Below are 22,945 nucleotides of genomic sequence, written 5' to 3'. Positions count from 1 at the left end.
ATCACTGCCTTTCGTTTTCTTAGATGAAGGAAATAACCCTATTTAAGGGGTAAAAGATTCAAGGAATTAGGTAAACTCCACTTACATAATACATGCTTCATAAATTTGACATATCAATAAATGGCTTATGCAAGAAATATCTAGTGGCAAGTACAGTGAAACAGGCATAATATTTCATAGCTTAATGTTCCACAGCACTAATGGGATTTGAATCTTGCAGAAGAATAGGTTAATCACTGGGGTCAAAGAGTGGTGTGTGGGGAAGAGAATTTTTTGAGGTCATCTACAAGTGGTTAATCCTTGGGCTGTGGGAGTTAACAATTTACTGCAAGTAGAGCGGAAGAGACCCTCTGCCACAAGAACTGGTCCCGTAGAATTAAGCATCTTAGTGATCCTTATGGTGAGGGAAAGTCCCCAAGTGCAAGATATCCAGGTAGCAATAAAAATTTAGGGTAAATGCTGCAGTTGGCATGTAAAACATATAAAAACGTTCTTGCACTTAAAGGGTTAAGGGAGGAAAGTGTTGACCTCGTAATGAGCTTGATTTGGTTTTAAAAACATTCATCTGAAATACTTCAATGCTGGAATGATACAAGATGTCTTGACCCCGACTTCAAGGCTTTCTACAATGTTCAAGACTCCCATTGAAGTACTTGCATTAAAAACCTCTGGCATTGGTGTAAGAAATTTCTTTAGTGGTGTGGAAACTAGTGGAAATCTTCTCTGAACCAACTATTGCATAACCTCCATGAATGTTGTTGAAGAACTTTATAGAATGTACAAATCCCAACTAACAGCTTTTAATAGACACTAAAGAAAACCTCCAGTAAGTCTCCTAGAAGCCTTAATAGAGGTATAAAAGAACCTCAATGAAATCTCCAAAAATTCTGTTGAAAACCTCTTCATTGCATAAGATAAATTGCGATTGGACTGTTAGGCTGCCCAATTCTAATTAGCTTCAAAAGCCTCCGCAAACTGCTCTGAGAATCTTCTGGAAAACCCCTTTGTATTGCAATTCGTGCTCCATGGAGATTTTCATCAAGACTCCTGTAACCTCTTTGATCTCTAAATAGAAATATCTTGAAGTCAGCTGTTTTTTTCTGAGGGATATTATGAGAAGAAAAATTTATCAACAAAATTAGTTATAACAATCCATTTTCTAAAATATTCGTCTCAACATTTGACCTCATAAATCGCTTGTGCTAGCTAGGTTCCTTATGGGGAGCTGGAAGTCAACAAGAAAGAGAAGGAAAATTGGTAACTACCTATATATACCATTAAGCCTTATTGGAAATCGGACTTGGTGATGTCCACTGGGTAAGCTGTCTATAAATAAAAGGACTCTTCAAAGTAATACGATGAAAAAAAAGAGGACATGAGAAACGAAATGAGTTGGCGGAGTAAATTGAAGGGGAAAGGGAATTTTTTGAGGAAATCAATGTCAACTCATAATTTGAAAATTGCGCCACGCCATCACCCACAGAACAACGTACGAACGAAAGCGAAATTTGAAATTTTGTGAAACTTGGGATTTGAATTTTCGACGGGAATTTTGCATTAATTGTGAATAAGTTGTCATCTCTGATTTAGGGTGTGCAATATTTTGCGCACTTGGACCATTATCTGTCTCGAAGGCAGTATGAAGCTCATTGGGGGACGTTTAATTCTTTCATACTGCTCCAATTCTATTAGTAGTTCATCTCGTGGTGGTGGGGTTTTAAATTTCCGAAATGGAAATCACCTGTGTATTATCCAGAGGATTGCTGCGTCAATTTTTACGGATCGTGGTGGATCGAATGAAAATCTCATACCCAAAGAAAAGGATGATGACATCTTGAAAGATTCCGATGCAGCCGAGAAAAGGGAAGATTTCGTTTCAAGTATGCCTGTGTATGCCAAGCTGAAAGACGATGATATTTTGATCAGGTGTGTTGCCTTATAACTCTTTCATGCATGTATTGATATTATTAGTTTGAAAGAAACTGCGCTACTATAATATCTCTATGCCTCATTGTTGAAGTCCCGGTTTTGATCGCTTTTCGTAACTTATTAAATTCCATAAAGGCATTTCGTAACATTAATACCCAGCCTGTATTGCTGTTTTTCCTTCAAGTTTGCCACTGATCACAGGCGTGTACGTTACTTATATATGAGTTACCATTGATGTATCTCTAGAATCCGCATTTATAGTCACCCAAGAGACTTTGTGTTTTTTCTACCAAAAAACTTAGTTGGTTTTAATTGAAGTACTTAAGTGATTCGGGGCTGGAATGGAGTCATTTTTGTATCCATGAATTGATATTGATAGTTATTTGGCATTGATAAATTTGCGGCATCCATTGAATTTTGGGTGATAGGTGTACTTCCAAGCTTATCGAAGTATTAGGTGACTGTATATCACGATAAAATTGTTAGCGGTTCATAAAAGAGGCTATGTCTAAAAAATTAGGTGCCAGACTCGTAAGTATAATTTTGATTACCAGAGAAAGGAATGGGTGAAAGAAATATATGTTGCATAGATATCTCAGGAGGGATAAGGGAGAAAAATTGAAACTATAGGAGAAAAGTGTTATGGATGAGGATGGTCTCAGACTGGGGATTATCGATGTCTTATGGAATATGGCTTGGTGGATATTCATTACATTGATTTCATGTTATATCTAATATTCGAAAACTTACAAGTGGTAAAAATGTACTTATATGTCAAATCGAGGAAAAGTAGTAGAGGGTGCAGTTGGCTTTGAGGTAAAAGAGTCAGATGTGAAGTGAGGACACTTAAATGTAGGGGTTCAGGTTAGTGTGATGGCTAGTGTTTTGGCCTTTCCCTTTGTGGGCTCGGGTTCAAATCCTGAGAGTTTTTAGGGGCTACACTAACGCTGCTTAAGTGATTTGTGGAGAGGACTTCTAGTGCAACTCAGTTGGATGGGATGTTAAGCCATAGTCCTCTTGATCTTTGTTTAGATCAGGCTAATGCCAGTTCTAAATTTCTCATTCGCTTTCCTTCCCCACCCTCCTCTCTGGGTGCAAATACCGTTAGCTATCGGTTGCCCCCCTCGAAACACCTACCCACACATCAATGGCTAAGTTCTAACAACACGTATCTCAAAAATAGCAACTTTTCAAGAGAGCAAAAAAACGATTAATTTTTGTTACTTGTACACTGAAATTAAAGACCAAAAGTTCATAAAAAAAATAAAAAAGAAGCATTCATTTGCAAGCAAGGAGTTGTTTTTTGCTTGTATTTTACTTTTTTAATGTTATTACACTTACTTGTCTTAAACTGGCCAAATTTGAGATATGTGTTGTTAGAACTTAGCCATCGATATGTAATTTTAGGGTAGGGGTGGGTTGAGACCACATCTCACTGAGTGGTATATCACATTTGGCCAATGGAGGGCCAGTACTGCCATTTTGGTAATATTGGCTATCATTCAACGGAGATGAAACCCTGGGTGAGCCTGCGGGAATACCCTTCTGGGGCAAAGGTCATAATTCCAATAAATTTATGTGCGGACACCAGGAGAAAAGAGGGCAAGAGAAAGGAAAAAGGAAGAAGGCACCACTGTGATAAGAGCCAGCTGATACCTCTGGGAAAAGGGATTGGCTTGTGTGGGAAGGATAGAGAATCCTGTACAATCATTTGGACGACAAAGACTACCACAAGCAAACCAAATTTATAATCAATAGGCCGAATATCGGCTACCCAATTTTCTATTTGCTTGAGGTAATAAGTACCGTATATGTCTGAATATAGTCCCCCCTTTTTTTCCAAAAATGCCTATGGTAAAAGTAAAGGGGGGACTATATTCAAACACATTTTTTAAACTTTTCCCGAAACTGAAGCCTAAAAATTAGGGGGGGGGACTATATTCAGAGGGGGAATATACATAGAGAAATACGGTATTTTAGCATGTTTTTTACATGCATACCAAAACATTTTGTTGTTATAGGTTTTCTTGATGCAAAGTTGTACGTATGTTCAAAAAAGGCTATTCGGGCTTCCAGCCGGGTGGTCTCCCTCCATTCTGCCGACGTTTCGGAACACGAGTCGGGTTCCATCCTCAGGGCTAATGGTGAGTGGATGAAGTTTGCCAGCTTGTTTACTTTTACTGAAAAGTAAACAAGCTGGCAAACTTCATCCACTCACCATTAGCCCTGAGGATGGAACCCGACTCGTGTTCCGAAACGTCGGCAGAATGGAGGGAGACCACCCGGCTGGAAGCCCGAATAGCCTTTTTTGAACATATTCGCCGGGAAAGCATCAGATTTTACTTGTACGTATGTTGTCTATTTTTGATGAACGGAATGATAAGGGAGACTCATAGTTTGCTCGTGTTTACATAAGTTTGTTGTTTGTTTTACATATATTTTTTAAAATGCTAATGAATGCAGCAGTTTCTGATATTTTAAGTTACCTTGTCTTATACTATGTTTTTTAAACTTTTGCAGCAAAGCTCTTACGTCAGTTAAATCAAAGAAAAATCAGAAAAGTGGAAATAAAATTCTTTTAGAAGGGTCAAGACTGATAGCAGATGCTATTAAATATGGAGCAATCCCAGAAATGGTGTTTTTCAGTCGCAAGGAAGATATTGCGAAGATAAGATGGCCAGAGGAAAATTTTGAAATGTACAAAGTTGGATACAGGATATTGCAGAAGTGGTCCAGCTTAACCTCAAGCCCTGGTGTCATAGGTTTGTATTTTCTTTAGTCATTCTTCACTAATGGTCATGTCCTTTTCTGTACATATTTCTGTTTGTGGGTATGAAATGCTTTATTTTAATACTCTGGATAGTAATGTGGTGCCTTGGTGCCTTACCTTTTGTTTTAACTGCCTGTTTAAATGAATTTAAGTTCAGGTCCCAGGAGGGTTGATTGTTTTTATCACTTTGATTTAAATCACGATTTAAATCACTTGATTTTTATTTAAAAAAATCAGGTGATTTAAATCATAATGTGATCTATATGTTTGATTTTTAAAGAGTCAAGAAAAGGAAGCTGTAAGTGTATAATTTTGATTTTTATTTCTTAATTAATACAATGAATCGACAGTTATCAGCACAATGGTGGCTCTTAAATAGAAATGATACTGTAGGAATGCATGTAACATGAAAATAAAAAAAATGGCTTTGGTTAGAATACTAGTGTATCCGTTGAAAAAAAATTTTTTTCTGATTTAACTTCTAAGCGTAGGCACCATACAAAGTTGCCATTACAGAATTTTTCTGAACTTCATATGCTTTAGAACTGCATATTGCACATTTGATACTTCCAATGGCAATTTTATATTATGCTGGTGTAATTTTTAATTTGATACCATTGGCATTTCCATAGTTCTCTCCCCTGATTGACTAAATGTTGTATTAAGTTTAGAGTATGTTGCCTCTTATTATTTCTGCAAACGATCATTCTCCAATATGCTGCCCAAATAGTTAGTTTTGCAAATAACTGAATTTTTGATGAATGGTGAATCATAAAAATCTCATTTAAATCAATAAAATCCGATTTAAATCATTAAAATCTGATTTAAATCAAAAAAATCCACAAAAATGATTTTTTTGAAAAAAAAATCGTGATTTTTATCAACCCTGGGTCCCAGTGGGGGTGGCATTTTGGAGAGTTCCACCCTCCTGAGGGATTTTGAGGATTTAAAATCCCTTGTAATTAGGGAGATAGGCTGACGAATTCTAGTGATCTCACTTTTGAGTGTGAGTTTTACTGTCCCATTGTAATGGTGGCTTGTTGAAAGATTGCACAACCACCTGAGAGCTGGGCTGATGCTGTTGTCAGATGGAGCCACCTTAGAATGCCACCACAAACAGATTGGGTCACACTTAATTTCCAGTTGCACCACATATTTTACCATGTATAGCAGAGACATGCCAAGTTTTATGCTTCTTAATTTATTCTCATTTTGCAAAATGGCAACAGCCACAAAATGAAAAAAGTGGTAAATTTGCCGTTGCGCAAGTAGTAAGTCAGTATTTTAATTTTTTTCTACCAATATACATATAGATAAAATAAAATTCAGTTATGTACTACTGAAATCGTATGTGGCGAGATTTATTATGCTTCAACTCATGATTATTTGTATCATGAAAACTTCCCATGACATGAAGGTCAGTACACTTACGCAGTTTCCGATATCCAGCTGTAACTGTTTGTAGATTTATTATGTGACTGAGAATATTAAGGCATAATGACATGTTTGATTGACAACAATCAAATTTAATTTGCACTTTTGGGAGGGGGATATTTTTTTTTTAAAGACTGGAGTAATTAGGAGTGGATTACCGAGTCATCTGCCAGTGCATATCCTTATTCTCTTTGGATTTTTGGTGGCCCAAAGGGACTAGCTTGTGTGTTGCTGTTTGATACATATTTTTGTGCCACAAGCTGTAATGTTTGTTTACTAATTTGAAACCATCTTTGTTGGATCTCACTGGTTTTAAGAAGTGATTTTACTCATCGTAATAATATTTACTGTCACTATGTTGCCTATGATATAGAGTTGGACGCAAATATTATGAAGTTTGTTGGAATAGTACATGTTCACATAATATCTCATTTATGTATGTTTATAATTTCCTTTTAATAGCCATCTTTATAATCTTCATTTATAGGAATTTTTAAAAAACCAAATATTACGGCAAGAGAAGGAGATAATAAGATCATGCCTCTGCAGATAATATGTGACAACATTCGTGATCCCGGCAACCTTGGATCCATTCTGAGGGTTGCTGCTGGTGTTGGATGTAGGCAAGTTGTCCTCACCAAAGGTATGGCCATTTTTATTTTATTCTCTTTATCAAATCCATTCTTTTTATGTTTAAATGTTGCACCTTGGGGAGTGTGGCTTTTAAAATGTGCAGGATCTAGGAAGGAGGTAATCAACTCACTTTTAAGTCATGGTTGCAAATGGAAATTTGGTTACTTCATGTTGGGATAAGTGCTGGGTCAGATATTGTTGACCAAGTTTAGACCATGGCTTTTGTGGCCAAGGGCATACCCAGGATCAAAACTAGAGGGGGCGGGGGGCAAGCCGTGGTCATCCAAGTTGTAACATTTTAGCAAAGGAAAGGTTAATGAAACCAAAATTTTAAGAAAATTATGACAGCAGTTTATTAGTTTTTATTATTATTTGCTTGGATCAGTAATGATTTTTATTTTCAATCCCCATCTTAAACTTATATCATTTTTCTTTCAAAGAAAATTTGTTAAAAACTTTTGTTTTAAACTAAAATGATTTTCGCTTCTAGGGGGGCAGCTGCTCCCTCCACCCCCCCCCCCCCCCCCCCCCCCCCGCTGGGTACACCTATGTTTTTGGCCCATGCTGGGTTTGGAATATTTGATCCAGTGCTTAACCCATTAAGTACCGTATTTCTCTGAATATACATAGTCCCCCCCCTAATTTTGAGGCTTCAGTTTCGGGAAAAGTTAAGAAAATGCGTTTGAATATAGTCCCCCCCTTTACTTTTACCATGGCCATATTTTGAAAAAAGCGGGGACTATATTCAGACATATACGGTATATCATTTACCAGGGCTTGGATTGGTGTGGTGGCTGGAGGCTGCAGTGGCTTCCAACTTATGGCCCTGGCTTCTAATCCCAATGGAATGGGCAGAAATTTTTTATAGGCATGGTTTGTTGAGGGAATTTCAAACACAGCTCTTTACCTGCCTGGTGGGATTAGATATGGGTACTGAAGGTAAATATTTGATGGCTGTGGCATCCACATGCATTTTTAGCTTACTGGTGTTCATGCTAAATTATGACTTCTAAGGTTTAAGAAGTTCAAAAGTAAGATTATGTTGAGTATTTTTTATAGTAATGAGGATACCATGGGAGATATATATTGTATTTTCAGCTGAGGTGGAGGTAACATGGCATGAACTTGTTTCCAGTGTCATTAGTGCGGCGGCATACACATTGAGGTGGGATGTTTCATCGTGGTCCCTTTGGTGACTTTTGTTAAGAACAGTGTAATGATGACCCAGGGATTCTATCCACCCCGAATTTCCTTATTCTCTCTTGGCATGTAAGATCCTAGCTATTGATCATCAACTACAAATACCGTAAAATGTAATACTCTTCTCAGTATTCCCACTGGGCTAAATTCTCCATTTTAGCCAAAGTTTCAAGCTCCGACTCGGGGCTCATCTGTCCAACCACCATCTTTCCATCCACCAGACTCTGGGCTGCTGAATTATGAGGATTTTTGAGCTTGAAATGTTGGCTAAAATGGAGAATTTAACCTAGTGGGAATCCTGAGAAGAGTTTGCCCACGTTATTCACCGGGAAAGCATCAAATCTTACTTCACCATAATATATTTTTTACTCTATTAAATAAGAGCAATGGGGCAAATCCAAAATTTGTCCATATCTAATCCTTAAATCTGAATGGGGAATTCCACTGAAAATGGATGATTATGCAATAAAAAAATATAGTTAATGCTGAAAATCACAGCAAAAGCAGTTCATCTCTAACCTGCATACTATTCTTAAAATTCCACTTTGAAAATTGTAGAGTAATCTTGTGCTCCAAATGACCCATCGCCATGTTGGCTGAACGTGACGTCATAGTCCAGTAAACAATACGTTTACGTGGTGCCAGTACACTATTTGTCCCAGTTTTAGAAAAACTTATGTACCTCTCAGTTCCACTTTTTCATAGCATCATATGTTTATTTCATCATCAGTCGTGTGAAATATTTATCCTGAATAATTGACAGGTTTATAGAATGTATGGATACTGGAAGATGCAGCAGTCTTGAGAAATAGTGCTTAATACTTTTTCATCCTCCTCATCTATGGCAATTTCCACAGTACATATATGGTTATAAGTCTCACTTTACGTTCTGGGGTCACCTTAGCCCCAGCAGTGCAAACGCTCAAATTTATTAACAGTTGAAGCTATCAAACTACGGCAACTCACCGAAAGCCTTTCTTCCAAACCTCAGGAATGCTTAGTAAATCGCCGTCCAATATGTTCCGTTTTATTCCTCCAAAACGTTAACTTCACACATTCCAATATTACACCAAGTACACATTAAAAGCAATGAGTAAATGACAGTAGTTAAATGAGATACAAACCAAGCTTTATATTACTAGCGAACGAGATTGTTGATTTAATTTATGTTACATTTCAATTTTGCTGCTTCTAAACTCCGCACCAAGAAATCTTCATTACTGGAGAAGAAATAATTGATCATAAATTAATCTACCTTCAGATTGTTCCCAGAATGCGTCTTTATGAAGTCGGAGACAGCCTTTATGCAATACGCGCACCGCAAAAACTTTTAAAGTATTCACAACTATTTTTACACACCCTTCAACTTATGAATCAGTGTCGTCATAGATGTTTGTTATTGTTGCTATTGTTTTGTTATTACCATGGAGCGAATCTGCTTACTCGCATTCTGACGTCACATGGAGTTCTAGTAGCACGAAAGAAGTTAGTAATTAAAGATTTTGCGAACTTTGAAGCTCTGTTACAACAAGAATATTCAGAATTATGTATGTAGTCATATTTTGCATGCGTTAATAACTTTAACTTATTTATCTAGAAATTTAAAAAAATTACCTTTTTAATTTTATGAGAGCACCCCATTGTATCACTAATTTACTTATTATTAGTGACCATAGTAATCTATTAAATACTAGTCTCAAATTACTCAAAAAGGGTATTAGGTCTTTCTAGTAACAATCTTTGGCAAATTGGAATTCACCACAATGAAAAAAGAGAGCACTGAAAAGGTGGAAAGTGCAGAAATGCCCCTGCTGAAAAATCATAAATGCATGTTGTGTTCTTGTATTTGGCGGTTGAATTATCTGGGAAAATTGTACATTGAATGCATTACATTTTTCCACTGTTTGTTCATATTGTTGCAGGTTGTGTTGAGCTTTGGGAGCCAAAAGTATTGCGGTCTGGTGCTGGTGCCCATTTCATACTTCCAGTTCATTCAGACCGTACGTGGGACAAAATACCAACAGAATTTTTGAATGAGTACTCCACCGTAGTGTTAGCTGATAATTCCAGTGAGGTTGTGAACATGGAAGCTGAATCTACTATGACAAGATATGACATTGTAAGTAAGGAGCCACATGACTATACAAAAAACTTTCTACCTCAAACAGTAAAAAAAAAACTGAAGTAGAGATGGGTCATCAAATCTATTTACCACCCCAAATCCATCCAATCATCAAGATTCAAGGATTTGAATGTGGATTTAATGTGATTCAAACTATAACACAAGTAAATCTTTGTTACTGTTAAAATGTGAATGACTTATACATTAATGGGACCAATTTTTCTTTCTTTAACTAAAATCTAGGAGTGCAATTCAAAATAGCTTACTCTAACAAGTAAGTAGGAAATAATACAACTTCAAAGTCACTATTGTTTACCTTGAGCTTGAAGAGATTTCCCGGCCTTAGGATTTGAAGTCATTAATAGACTTCTAATTGGTGTTAGTAAAATTAGACATTGCAATATTTCCACTGAGTTTTATCATGACACTGCGATTTGTCATTACAAACAACATTATCAAGTGTAATGCAGTGTCTAATTTTACTATTACTTCCACCATATCGTGCCTCACATCAAACAAGATATTCTAATTGGTGCTTTCTGAAATCATTTCTCTTGTGGTCTGTGCTAATAGTGCTTCTGTGAGAAAATGTGGGCACTATAGGAGCAGCATTGCTCAGTCACGTACTGATTGCTCATGAACTTTCTTCCTGGAGATGAATATACATGCATACTGTGTGTAAATTTTTCTAAATTTTAAGAATTTTGTGGATTTGAGATTTGACTTAATTCCTGGAAAGATTCAATTTTGGATTTGGATTTGTGAAAATTAGGAATTCAACCCATCTCTACTAAAAAGTGACCAGATTTTGGTCTTTTCTATCATTTTTTTCTTTTATTTTACCAAGCAAAGCATTAAAATCTCATACGACATTCACTTTTTCCCTTTTCAGCCTATTGAGAAGTATTTGATGGTGGACTACAGTGGTGCTTGGGATGATGGAAGTGATGTCGTTCTTGTTCTTGGTGGAGAGACTGCTGGATTGAGTGCAGATGCTTGTGAACTTGCTTATAGTAGAGGTGGAGTGCGCTTGAACATACCTCTCTGTTATGGCATTGAAAGTCTTAATGCCAGCACCGCTCTCGGTATCATTGCCTTTGAAATTAGACGGCAATTTGATGAGTGGCTGAGGAGAAATGAGTCGTTACCCTCAAAATCATCCTCTGAAATCTAGTCATTTTGATGTTAGAGTTACTTTTGTAAAGGTCATATATATTTGAAGGACATGTTTACTCGTATATGTACTTATACATTTTATGAATCAATTTTGTCTCTCAAATTTGTTTTGCATAAAAGTATTCAAAAATTTTACAATTTTGCATTGTTTATTTTATTTATAATTTTTACTGGGCTCACTGGAAGAGTTAACTCCTCTTTCAAATTGCAGTGAATTTTCACATAAACCACTTCTGGAAGAAGAAATTTCAGTACTTTTGCTACTGAAGTCCTGCTAAGTTGATTTTAGGCAGTTATCTCTTGGAAGAAGTCTGCCAACTTCAGATACCCCCACAAAAATGCCTCAGGAAATGGTTTGTGTGACGAAGGCAAAGAATGTGGAAAGTACTGGTTTTTGGTCTTATTCAGGGAGTATATTTTCAAACACCAATCTTTCCCAGGAAGGCTGGCATTTTCAACCTCAGGAAAAATTTATGAATATTGTTTGGTCATTCCACTCATTCATTCATTTTAAAGGTATCACATGGAAAAAGTAAATAACTGATTGGTTTATGTCATTTAAAAATTTACTTTGTTTAACAAATTATAATTTTCTGATTAATTTTTGACGATGTAACTACACCTTTGATTTTCTTATTTTTTTATATGAGGGATTTAGGCTGATTTAGTGACTTACAACTGAATTTTTTCTAAACATGAGTTATGTGTAGAGATTATTCAAAGAAAACAAAACCAGATCAACTACATATTTAGAGGTGTATTTGATTTTCCACTCAATATCAGCACTGAACAGAGACTCACACAGTTTCCTTGGCCACTAAGTTTTTGTACATTTCTTCTATCAATTTCTGTATCTAAATCTGTTAATAAAGAGTCACTTGTACCCCATGGCTTCTCCCCCCCCCTATTATGTTGTAAATATAGCACTCCTCTAAAAGTTAAAACATTTTGGTATGGGTAATATTTCAATTAAGAAAGAAAATGATTTTTGAGTGAGGGCATTTGTAACAACTAAAAACCATTCATTAGCTGACCTACCACCACTGCAGTGTCTGGCTCTTTGAATTAGGCACCATATCTCCTTAAAAATACACACAATGGCTTATTTTAAAGGTCTTGAACTCAGTAAGGTAATTAATTTGTTATTTTACTTAAGTTAAACAAACTGCCAAAGTTTATAGCAAAAAGAATTTTTCAAATTGATTCTTGACTATGTAGCTACCCAAACGATTTTCCTCAGTTTGTTCTGCTCTCCTAGTTTCCTCATATATCGTTCATAATGTTTAGGAAAACATCTTTACATGCATTATGCCAATAGCCTGCTCAACGTCCACCTCCAATAAGTATTTGGTTCTCTAGATCGTATCATTACTTCCTTTTCAGTCTTCTTTTCATCAATTTTTCTGTACTAACCAATGAGTTTCAGTAAATTCCAGGTAAAGAAATTTGTTGAAAACTGAATGAGTTCTAAAAATTCCTTGATTAAACACATGTAACAACTAAAAATTTTCTTGCATAAAAAGCCATTGCATGCTTTTATATATGATCTATTTCCAAAGATATGACATCTCATGCGAGGATGCTGCTGTTAAATTTCAGTTTTACAACATTGAAATATGTATGTATATAAATCAACCCATCAGTTATTTTATTTACCAGGGAATGGCAGACAATGGTATTTGATTATTCTCCAAGCTACTTCAGTTGTAGCGGCACTATTATTTATAGGCAAATCTATCGTGGTCCAGAAAATTTGGCAACGTATGTTAAAATTTTAATGAAATTAAACCATCAAAATGGCAATCATGTTTTCACCGTCGTGGAAGTGGCTACACACAATGTGTCAAATGACTTATCCAATGGCTACGTAGTAGTATGTGGCAATATTTACTTTAGTTGCAGGATTATCAATACCTAGTAATCATTGCTAAAGTCATAATAATAAAACATATATCCCGTAAAGATATTAAGTGGTACATATACCATGCAGCTAACCTAACATATTTTATCAGTAATAGGTAATTTTAAATGATGTTTCATTGTGATTTTTCTATTCCAAATAAAAACTGCATCTTGTAGAGGTATCCGATTTGATCAGCTTCTCCACCAGTTGTTAACAGGACTTATTTGAGTGCTGGATCTGATGCATTATCAAGTCCATCGGTTTGACCAAATCTTTACCCCATCCTTAGCTAGAAACATAGACTGGCATTTCTTGTATCCTTGGGGGACATGCAACCCAATTACATAAGCATACTTCCTGTTGCCTAAATGTAGGAGATAAAAAATTTTCTGAACGGATTTTAATGTTTTTATTAAAGTTATTACAGTGGTTAAGGTAATTGATTACAATGAATTCCCAAGGAATTGTATTTGTTATACCTAGCTTGTTCCTTCAGCTAAATTGTTGTCATTTCTCCTGTCTTTTTTTCATTTTTAGTACGAATTCCCCTTTTTTGTTTCCAGTCCCTCCTTCCCCTAATTAATTGTTGCAGTCCCTAAAACTGTTTTATTTTTTATACCTTGGATTTCCACTATTATTTCCTCAAGCTGTTCATACTCCAAATCTATTTCCGCCTCCCTATGGTTGCTGGTTGTTCCCCTTATCCACCACAAAGTTGTTGGGTCGTGCCTCAATTCCACCTAGCCCACTCTCCTAACAACTTCTCATTTAAAAGTAAGGCTACTTCATATAATCCTCTACCCAACACTCCAGTATTCTCTTATCCCTTTCCATGTCACCTCTAGTAGTTCCATATCTATTCTCCCTTCCCTTATGATTTTTTAGCTTACCTGTCCTCGGTGAGAACAAAATAGAGGAGTAGATCACATACATAAAAACCTGTTAACTATTACGAATTTTGCCCTATTTTGACTTGAATATTAATTCACATAATCAATTTGACCATTTTGAAATCTGAATTACTTCAACAGTAGTGATGTTCCAGTTCTCTAATTTTTCCTTCTGCTTTCATTTATGAGAGTTAGCCTTCTTTTCATGTGCATTCTGTTCTTTTCTTACTGTACTTGGATAAATTATTATCCTCAGAACTGTATGGTAGGCTGACTCATAATCTGGTTGGGACTCATCGACTTGAAAGTTCCCAGTCATAATTTAATTCATCTCTTGGCTTGTACAAATTGTCGTAATTACTGGAGAGCTTGTGATTAGCTGCTGGACTTAAGTCAGCACATCAGTCATGCTGAGTAGGTGAGTGTGAATTTTTATAATATGGTATTACCCAGTGATGTGATGGCCTCATCGAAGCAAAAACATTACGAAGGGCCAGTTAGCAAACCACCAACACACCAAGAAAGGTGTGAAATCAATGTACTTAGGAGTCACAAATATTGATCCTCTAAAGTGTTGACTAGGTACCTATATCAAATACTTGGCTTTCCTGTTTTGATGTCAGTATGCAAGAATAGTGACCAAGCCATATGATATTGGGAAGAATTTAATTTCATGTCATGATGTAATTGTGAGGCAATAATATGACTTAATGAAATTATTGACATAATGCATTACTGACCATTGAGTGCTGAAAAATGGCATGCTTCTTCAAAAAATTATTGACAGCTATCTTAGGGATGAAAGAGAGGCAGGAGTGAGATTCTATTTAATTTAATCCAACTAACAATTTAGTTTTCATATTGTCCCCATTAACCCTAGAAGTGCACACTTCTTTTTTCAATCATAAAGTGCACACTGGGGTCCAGCGGACCCTATAACTTTAAAATTTTTTAGTTTCAACATCCTGATATTTTTTTACTATTAATATAGTAAGTATCAATAATAGAAGTGTGTCTTACACAAATATGTAAATATAAGTTATTTAAACATATTAAAATGAAAGTAAAACAATATTTTTCATTCTAAAGACATAAAAATTATTTAAGAAAGTCACCAATCCTACTTTTATTTACTCTTACGAATGTTTTAGATGTACAGACAAATAGTTTTAACAGCTTAAGTATTACATTGTGTAGTTCATGTGAAAAATGTTTCATATTTTTTCTTTCCATAAAACGCATTAATTTTAACAATTAAAAACAACGAAATTTTCCTGTGTATTTTTTTTAAATTTTTTTCACAAATTTCATTAGGACTTCCTATTGCTCCAAAATGTACATTACTATTATTTATTTTACAAGTAAAATATAAATTTTTAGAAAAAAAATGCTTTGTTGTTAATTTCTCACTCCAGTACAGGTAGTACACAGATAACTTCGGTGCTCGTCACACATCGGAGCGCGGCACGATGAGCATATAATTCTTGTTTTTCTGTCTCTATTCCTTGGGCAGAAGCTGCATCGTATTTTGCTTTGAAGGATTTCAGGTTTATCAATTGCTGATATTTCAATTTTTAAAATTTCCGCAATGGCATTCCTAAATGAAGAACGCAGGTTTTTTTTCAAAATCCGTTGATGCAAATGAGGTTTGATGAGTGACAAAGCCAAGTTTTTCAAAAATGTTCTCCGGTTTATTTTTTCATTACTATCAATATGAGAGTAAAGAACCATTGCGTTTATACCAGCTTGGTCTAGCATGCCATAGAAAATCTGCATTGGCCATCGAAGGGTTTTTCTGGCTATTGTATATTCATGACACAGTTGATCAAATGTGTCTGTTCCTCTAGTGGCATTATACATGCAAATAATCTCGGGCATTCCATTGTCTTCATTTATAGCTCCATCCAAATGAAAAGATGACAACAAAAGCACTATTTTATTTCTTTTCGGTGTGAAAGACACCAGGGTCATGTCAGGGTCAAAGGCAAATCGTGAAGATTGAACAACAGCACTTCTTGTAAAATCCACTGGAATTTGACGCTTGTTTTTACGAATTTTCAACATCGTTATTGAATAATCTTTTAGCATCTTTAGAAGCTCAACAGAAGTGAACCAATTGTCGCACGTAATATTTCTATTCGTGCCATGAATTGGTGTTGACAATGTCCGTACATAATATGTCGGAACAGTTTCATCTGGATTGGTAACTACTTTTCCTATGTAAGGACAGGCATTTACCATGTAAAACGTTTTTGCATCATTCATCATTACAATTTTTATGCCATACTTATCTGGCTACCCTTTCATATATATCCGAAAGGGGCAACGGCCTCGAAAACCGAGAAGTTGTTCATCTACAGTACAATGCTCATGAGGAGTGTAATATTTCTTATTATTATCTACAAACCCTTCCCAAATTTCACGAATTGACGCAAAATTATCGATCGTTCTACGCTGCATTCTGGTGTTTTTATCATCAAAACGCAAGGTTGACAGCAAAAACAGGAATCGGTGCAGAGAGACATGGTGCATTGATACAACGTAGATCCAAACTCAGTTGACCGCAGTTCATACAAATTTGTGTTGCACGTCTTCTGCACTCCAGAAAAATATAGAAGTCCAATAAAGCCTCAATCTCCTCAACATCTACATCACCGTAGTACAATTGAGGAATTGTGACATTTTGACGCTGCCGTTGTATTTCCTCATTTGTGTGCGTCATTATTTTATTTCTTAAAGCGCTATCCAACAATAATTCCCAAGCTTGCCGGGGAGTTTTGACGTCGCGATCTGCTCCTTTTGGTCCAGGCAGATCTGAAACCAAATTTCGCTCTCTCTTTCGATCTCCAAATGATTTCAAACGTCATTGTTTGATGAATAGTTTACTATTATGAGTAATAAATGTTCAAAAATATTGCTCTACAATCCATTCCATTGAAGTTTATTCGTACATCTTTCACTCCGAAATTCTTAAATTATTTGCAAAAGAGGAAACCAAGATATTTCACAAAAAAAGTCGATGCCCTCAAAAATCCCAAAGGGATAAAAAGTGATAAATTGCATTTTATTTACTTTAAACATATAAATACGATTATAAAAAATGTATTTGCAGCAAAAAAGGCAATAAACAAATGTGTTAATTTTTTTTCGCAATTTCAAAAAAATTTCATGAAGTGCACACTGGGGTCCAATGGACCCCAGACGATTTTCAATATTAAATAATAAAGCAATAAGCGCGTTGAAAAAATCACCACACACTAGAAACTTTTACTAAGATATAAAAGGAAATTTACATTGGTATGAGCTTTCAATATTTTGTGCATTACAAAAGTTACAGCAAAGAAAAAAACTCCTGGGGTCCACCGGACCCCAGTGTGCCCTTCTAGGGTTAAGTGAATAACATCATTTTTGAGATTTTTTCAGCATTCATCTTTTACTGTGAATCACCATGTCCTGATTACCACATTCAGTATCTGTCTACTCAGAAAAATGGATTCACAAACAAAGGATTCAATTATTCACTATATTGACGACTGCGTTCTAATAACACATATCTCAAAATTTGGCTGGTGTGAGTTAATACTGTTAATAAAAAATAAAATTCAAGCAAAAAACCACTCTTTGTTTGCTTCTTTTTCGGTTTCATATATTTTTGGTTTTTAATTTGAGTTTAAAACATACAATTAAAAAATAAATAGTTTTTTTTTGCTCTCCATAAAAGTTGCTATTATTGAGATACGAGTTGTAAGAACTTAGCCATTGATATGGATGATGTGCCTGCGAAATATTTTTGCAAAAAGGTAAAAAGGTTTTGGAAAGTTACAGAAGAAAAGTTCATAATTAGATTTGTCAATTGTTTCTGAAAATATATACGATTTTATTGTGGAACATTCATTTATAATACAAAATAAATGCATAATTCAATAAATACTGAATGCAGACATCCACTTATGGATGAAGAAAAAAGTAGGGACAATTTGATGTGATGGAACATTCACACAATTCCTATTTTCACAGAAAAGTTGGAAAGGGTAATAGGTAATTCAAAATATTTAATAGGCTGCCTTGGGTATTTTACATAAACTTTTCATATGACAGGGCAATTTGAGATTTTTACATCATACATAAGATTTACATTATGCAATATACAGTAGTCTGGCATGTCAATTGCTTAAAAGTTCATTATGCATTAATGTAACTCGGTCGAGGCAGGAAAAATATCTTGATGATTTAATTTGAGTCTCATCAATGCTCTTTGAATCTGACTAGCCTAGAACTGGTTCTATATTATTTTAGGAATAAGAATGCCTACTGTCAATACATAGCGAGCACACTATTCTCCCTAGGAGAAACTCATGAACTTATTAAAAAGGAATGATTTTTAGTAAGCTAATTAACAATAAATTTTTTATAATATGTAATCTATTCTTACACCTTGGTGTTACACATTATTTTCAGGTTAAGGGGAAATAAAAACTTACAATAACCATAATTTGGCGAAGTTTGGAACAGTTCCATTGATTTTTGTATCCAATGGTAGACATTTTCTGGCTACATTGTGGTGTCCAAATGGATCCACTTGAAGCAGTACCCTGAAAATTCATGACCACTATTTTTTACCTGAAACATAGAGAAAAAAATGATATGATTAGATGCTGTAAAATCAGTTGGATATTTCTCACACTGGCAACAATCATAAAATTTAAAAAAACTTTAATGTAATAATTATTTTAAATTTTATTATAAATAGGACTTAAGTCAAGGTGAGCTATGACTATAGGAAGTTTTTTTGTTTTACCCCATTTTCTGTCTTTAAAAAAACAAGCCTATCTTCCCACCGTGAATGTTTCTATCTTGTACTCAAGTCGTACAAATGGGTGTTTTAATAACATAGGCATATATATGCAACAAAGAAAACCAATGCATGATGCTAAAAATAAAAGTGGACCCTTAGGGAGGTGACTGATACATGAAGGTTATCAATTTTAGGCTCTTATGATCATGAGGATGTAAACAATCAAATTTTGATGGTAATCTAGTCATTCAATTATATGCACCCTGCTCATTCATGTCTCCTCTTTCCCCATTAAGAGGAAAAAAAGATAAATTTTGGTGCTTTCTAAAAAACTGCCACCTATAACTTCTTACTTTAACTTATTGGTAATTTTTAATAAGAGCTAACTTTGACCACTCATAAACTCCATCATTCCACTATGAATTGGACTCCTTTTTCCTTATAATTCACTCACTGTAACATTACAACTCTTTGAAAATATTTATTGCCTGTTCCAGTGGCGGCGCATGCGTATACGCATGTTAGCAAGTGCACACCCAAAGATGAATAAATTATAAAAGAAAACTATTCCTTCGCAACGTGAAGGATAAAAGTACTGTCTGCATATGCAAGAATCATGAGCCTCCGAACGCTACTGCTATCTCCTTTTCGAATTCACCGCTCTACAAGTGTGCGATCCCGTGGCATCATGCCGGGCGCATTTTCGGTCTGTGCGATCGCTAGTGGGAGCTCTGGCGGGATGAGGCTGTGCTGTTCAAAGTGGCGATGGGAGCAGACTCAAAACCATGCGAATGCGCATGTGCATGTTTATGGTGACTGACTAGCAGGTAGTGTAGTGGTGTAGCCGCCACCTACACTACCTGCGCCCAGGATCCTAGTCCGTCTACAGAGCCATCTGTATAGCCGTTTTCTACACTACTTCCTCATAGGGTGTAAGGAAAAGAGAATAAATTTCAACTACCGTCACTTGTAAAGGTGTGTTGAGAATAATTATTTTCATACATGCTAATATTATTTCTGTTCATGCAATTTTAAGGGTAGAGTGTACCAGTGATATGTTTTGCTTGCTTTGTATTCTATTACGACGAAATATGACACTCATGGATTAGGATTAACATAATATAATTAAATCATCCTATATCTGCTCTAATGCACACCCTAGATAAATTACCACCAGCTGCCACTGGCCTGTTCTAGTATGTTTTGATGTATTAAAAATTCCACAATATTTTTGCCAACATCGTCTTCTTATTCTGCAACATTCGTATCTCTTCATATCCTTGGGGAAAAGCACAGCCTTGAATTTCCTCTCACTAATATTTTACATCACTTTAAAGTAGGCAGAATCCAAAAATACTCAGAAGGAATAGTTGTCACAAATGAGACTTGAAATAAATTTTTTTCCAGGACATTTATCCTTGTTCTTTGATTTTTTTAATAGTTGTAAAGAAACACTTGTGAGAGATTCCATTGTACTTTAATGAGCAGTCGTCTATGAACAAATTATTGAACCAGAATTTTATTTATATCACCAACTCACATAAAGCAAGCAGCAACCTTTAATTAAAAGTTTTTCATTTATATTTTTAAGAGAATGTCTGAAAAAGGAAGATTTTTTTTCCATTGCAACTTGTATTTCTCGTCCATTGACCGTATCTTTTATGGAATTACGATTTCAGGTCTGAGGGAATGAGCTCATAATGGCTCTTATCTCTCTCTCTGGATTGAAATGAAAAGAGCAGATCCAATGACTAAAATATAATATTCTCTACCAAGCAAGGGCAAACATATTAGGAAATCAGGAAATAAAGGAAAATTTAAGTATGCATCCCAGTCTGACATAGCCTAATGAATCATACCGGAGGGCATGGGTGTGGCATGCACTGATACTATATCATGTATTCAGTTAATAAATATGTAAATGCAAAATATTATGAGATGTCCTAATTCAAAAGGAGTAAACCTGAAGCTACAATTATCTTGGCCCTCCTACCACTATCTATCCATCATCTTTTTCATCAAGTTTTTGCTAAGCATTGTAGGCACGAGTATGTGTGAGAAATACAGACAAAGTCGTTGAGCTGAAATCTCATCACTGATTTTAATGAATATTCCTACAAGGTGCCCTAACAGGAGCCACTAGACTCTTCATAGAGGTTATGCCATGGATTGGAGACAAACTAATGCTATGAGCTGTAAATGGCAGTCCCCTTGGGGGTGAATATAACAGAAGTGGCTCGGGGAGCCACCTCCTCCCCTGAAATGAGAATCTAAATATTCCACGGCTTCCAAGAATACACCTTGTGTGAAAGTATTAATTAAGCATGCATAAGAAAAAGAACTGGCTCATATAAAAAAATTGAGCATAAAAAATACTGGCTCATTATTTATCATGTAAACACTTTAAATTACCATGCAGTAATGAGTTTCACACTTACATCTTAACACTTGCAAGAGAAGATAACAGCACTCCCAGAAACATGAAGTTCACGCCTCTGAATTTCAGCTTTCAAAGTTCATAGTTGCTACTTTGGCATTTGTACATAAAATCAAAGTTCCCATTGGCAGCCATTTACACTCAAGTTTTCATTATGTGATGAAATTGGTTCAGCCATAACCAATGTAGACATTTCAATTCAAGAGTGTGAGCTAGGCATGCATGCATCAATACATTTCTGTGTACTCCTATCCCAGATGTGTGTAAAACTTGAAAGACTTATAAAACCAGTCACAACTCATATACAATATTTGCCTTTATCTTAAGATTACTAGATATATTTTGGAATCAAGGACATTCCACTTTCATGGACTCAGGGAAATAATTCCAAAATAACTTTTCCATCAAATTTCATGGCCATAGCCAATTCAACTGATCACACTGATTGTACGCTTTGGTGTAATAAACAAAGAGTGATTAATATACAGTTGCAATTCAATGAACCTCAAATTAGCTATATTCATTCAAGTTTTTTCTGGGCACCTTCCCCATTAAAACCTTCACTATTCATCTCCACCTGAACTTCCTGAAACTTAGATGCTAAATACTTCGCAGCTCTTCGAAGGGCAATAAAACCTGAGATTAACTGAATTATCAGTAGGACAAGCATTACACTTTGAGCTCCTATTTCTGCAGGTTGAGGTAGTGTATTTAACTTAGCTAAAGGAAACGTTTGAAGAGGCAAAGATAATAACATCGATATCATCCAGAAAGCAGCTAGCTCTGGTATCTGTAATATAAATACATGCGTCACAAATTAATAATGGCTTATCACGGCATTTAATTGAAATTATAGAAATGCAAGTGGTGCAATTGCATCTTACCTTTTCCGTTAGATTACCCAAGTAGCCTAAATGCAATCTCAGACATTCAATCAAAGATACCACAATCAGTATGATCACTAACAGGAATTGGTACATTGAGCTAAGATATTCGTACTGAAAGGAATTGTCAAACCATTACAACAAACACGTTAAATAATAGCAGAGAACGTTGTATCATAGAGCCAAACGACCGTTTCATCGCATAAAAGTAAAAATAGGGAAATGTAGTGGCAACTTCACTAAAATAGTTAATACTGATATTTAAGTCAGTAATTTATATATTCATTGAGCGTACTCACCTTAATAACCAACATTACGCTCATTGTAACAAGCCAAAATGGAAAAAATATGACATTGAAGTACAGTGACATTTGAAGAGGGAGGCTAGTCAAAATTTCATTCCCTGAAAAAGTTTTCAATGAATAATAATAGCAAGTAACACATGCTCAGCAAACTATATCCCTAAGAAGAGAAAAAGGAAAAATTTTTAGTTTACCTATTTTATTGAATTCCGACACCGGGTAGGATTTTGAATACGACAATCCCGGAAATATTTTGTCGGATACATTTGTAATGGTCATCTTCCATGATTCAGACATAATTGAACACTATTCTCTATCCAAGTTAAGGTAATATCCTCATAATGACCACAAACGATAAATACATCAACAAATAAGTTTGAATCAAGCACCCAATAGATGCGCACGCGACTGTCATTTATCAAACAAATCAAAACAATCGGACATCAATTTCCGTGATAATTTTCTGGCAA

General features: G+C 35.4%; 2 protein-coding genes across 2 annotated transcripts; one reads left to right on the top strand and one right to left on the bottom strand.

Moving 5' to 3' along the window:
• Positions 1 to 1,487: 1,487 nt before the first annotated feature.
• On the top strand, positions 1,488 to 11,399 carry LOC124158965 (rRNA methyltransferase 3, mitochondrial). Its single transcript, XM_046534407.1, has 5 exons — positions 1,488 to 1,926; positions 4,450 to 4,691; positions 6,621 to 6,776; positions 9,889 to 10,085; positions 10,981 to 11,399. The coding sequence occupies exons 1-5, from the start codon at positions 1,640 to 1,642 to the stop codon at positions 11,260 to 11,262; spliced, it is 1,164 nt and encodes a 387-aa protein (XP_046390363.1). The 5' UTR covers positions 1,488 to 1,639; the 3' UTR covers positions 11,263 to 11,399.
• Positions 11,400 to 17,897: 6,498 nt separating this feature from the next.
• Positions 17,898 to 22,868, bottom strand: LOC124158964 (transmembrane protein 17-like). The gene is made up of 5 exons (XM_046534406.1): positions 22,670 to 22,868; positions 22,473 to 22,576; positions 22,174 to 22,287; positions 21,291 to 22,079; positions 17,898 to 18,677 (listed from the first exon to the last, which is right to left on the bottom strand). Exons 1-4 carry the CDS (start codon positions 22,770 to 22,772, stop codon positions 21,810 to 21,812), a joined length of 591 nt encoding a protein of 196 aa, XP_046390362.1. The 5' UTR covers positions 22,773 to 22,868; the 3' UTR covers positions 17,898 to 18,677; positions 21,291 to 21,809.
• Positions 22,869 to 22,945: the final 77 nt, after the last annotated feature.

The sequence above is a fragment of the Ischnura elegans genome, chromosome 5, assembly GCF_921293095.1.
Source record: "Ischnura elegans chromosome 5, ioIscEleg1.1, whole genome shotgun sequence".
NCBI classification, from domain to species: Eukaryota; Metazoa; Arthropoda; class Insecta; order Odonata; family Coenagrionidae; genus Ischnura; species Ischnura elegans.
The sequence above is the reverse complement of the archived record's forward strand: the minus strand, read 5'-3'. Positions and strand labels throughout refer to the sequence as shown.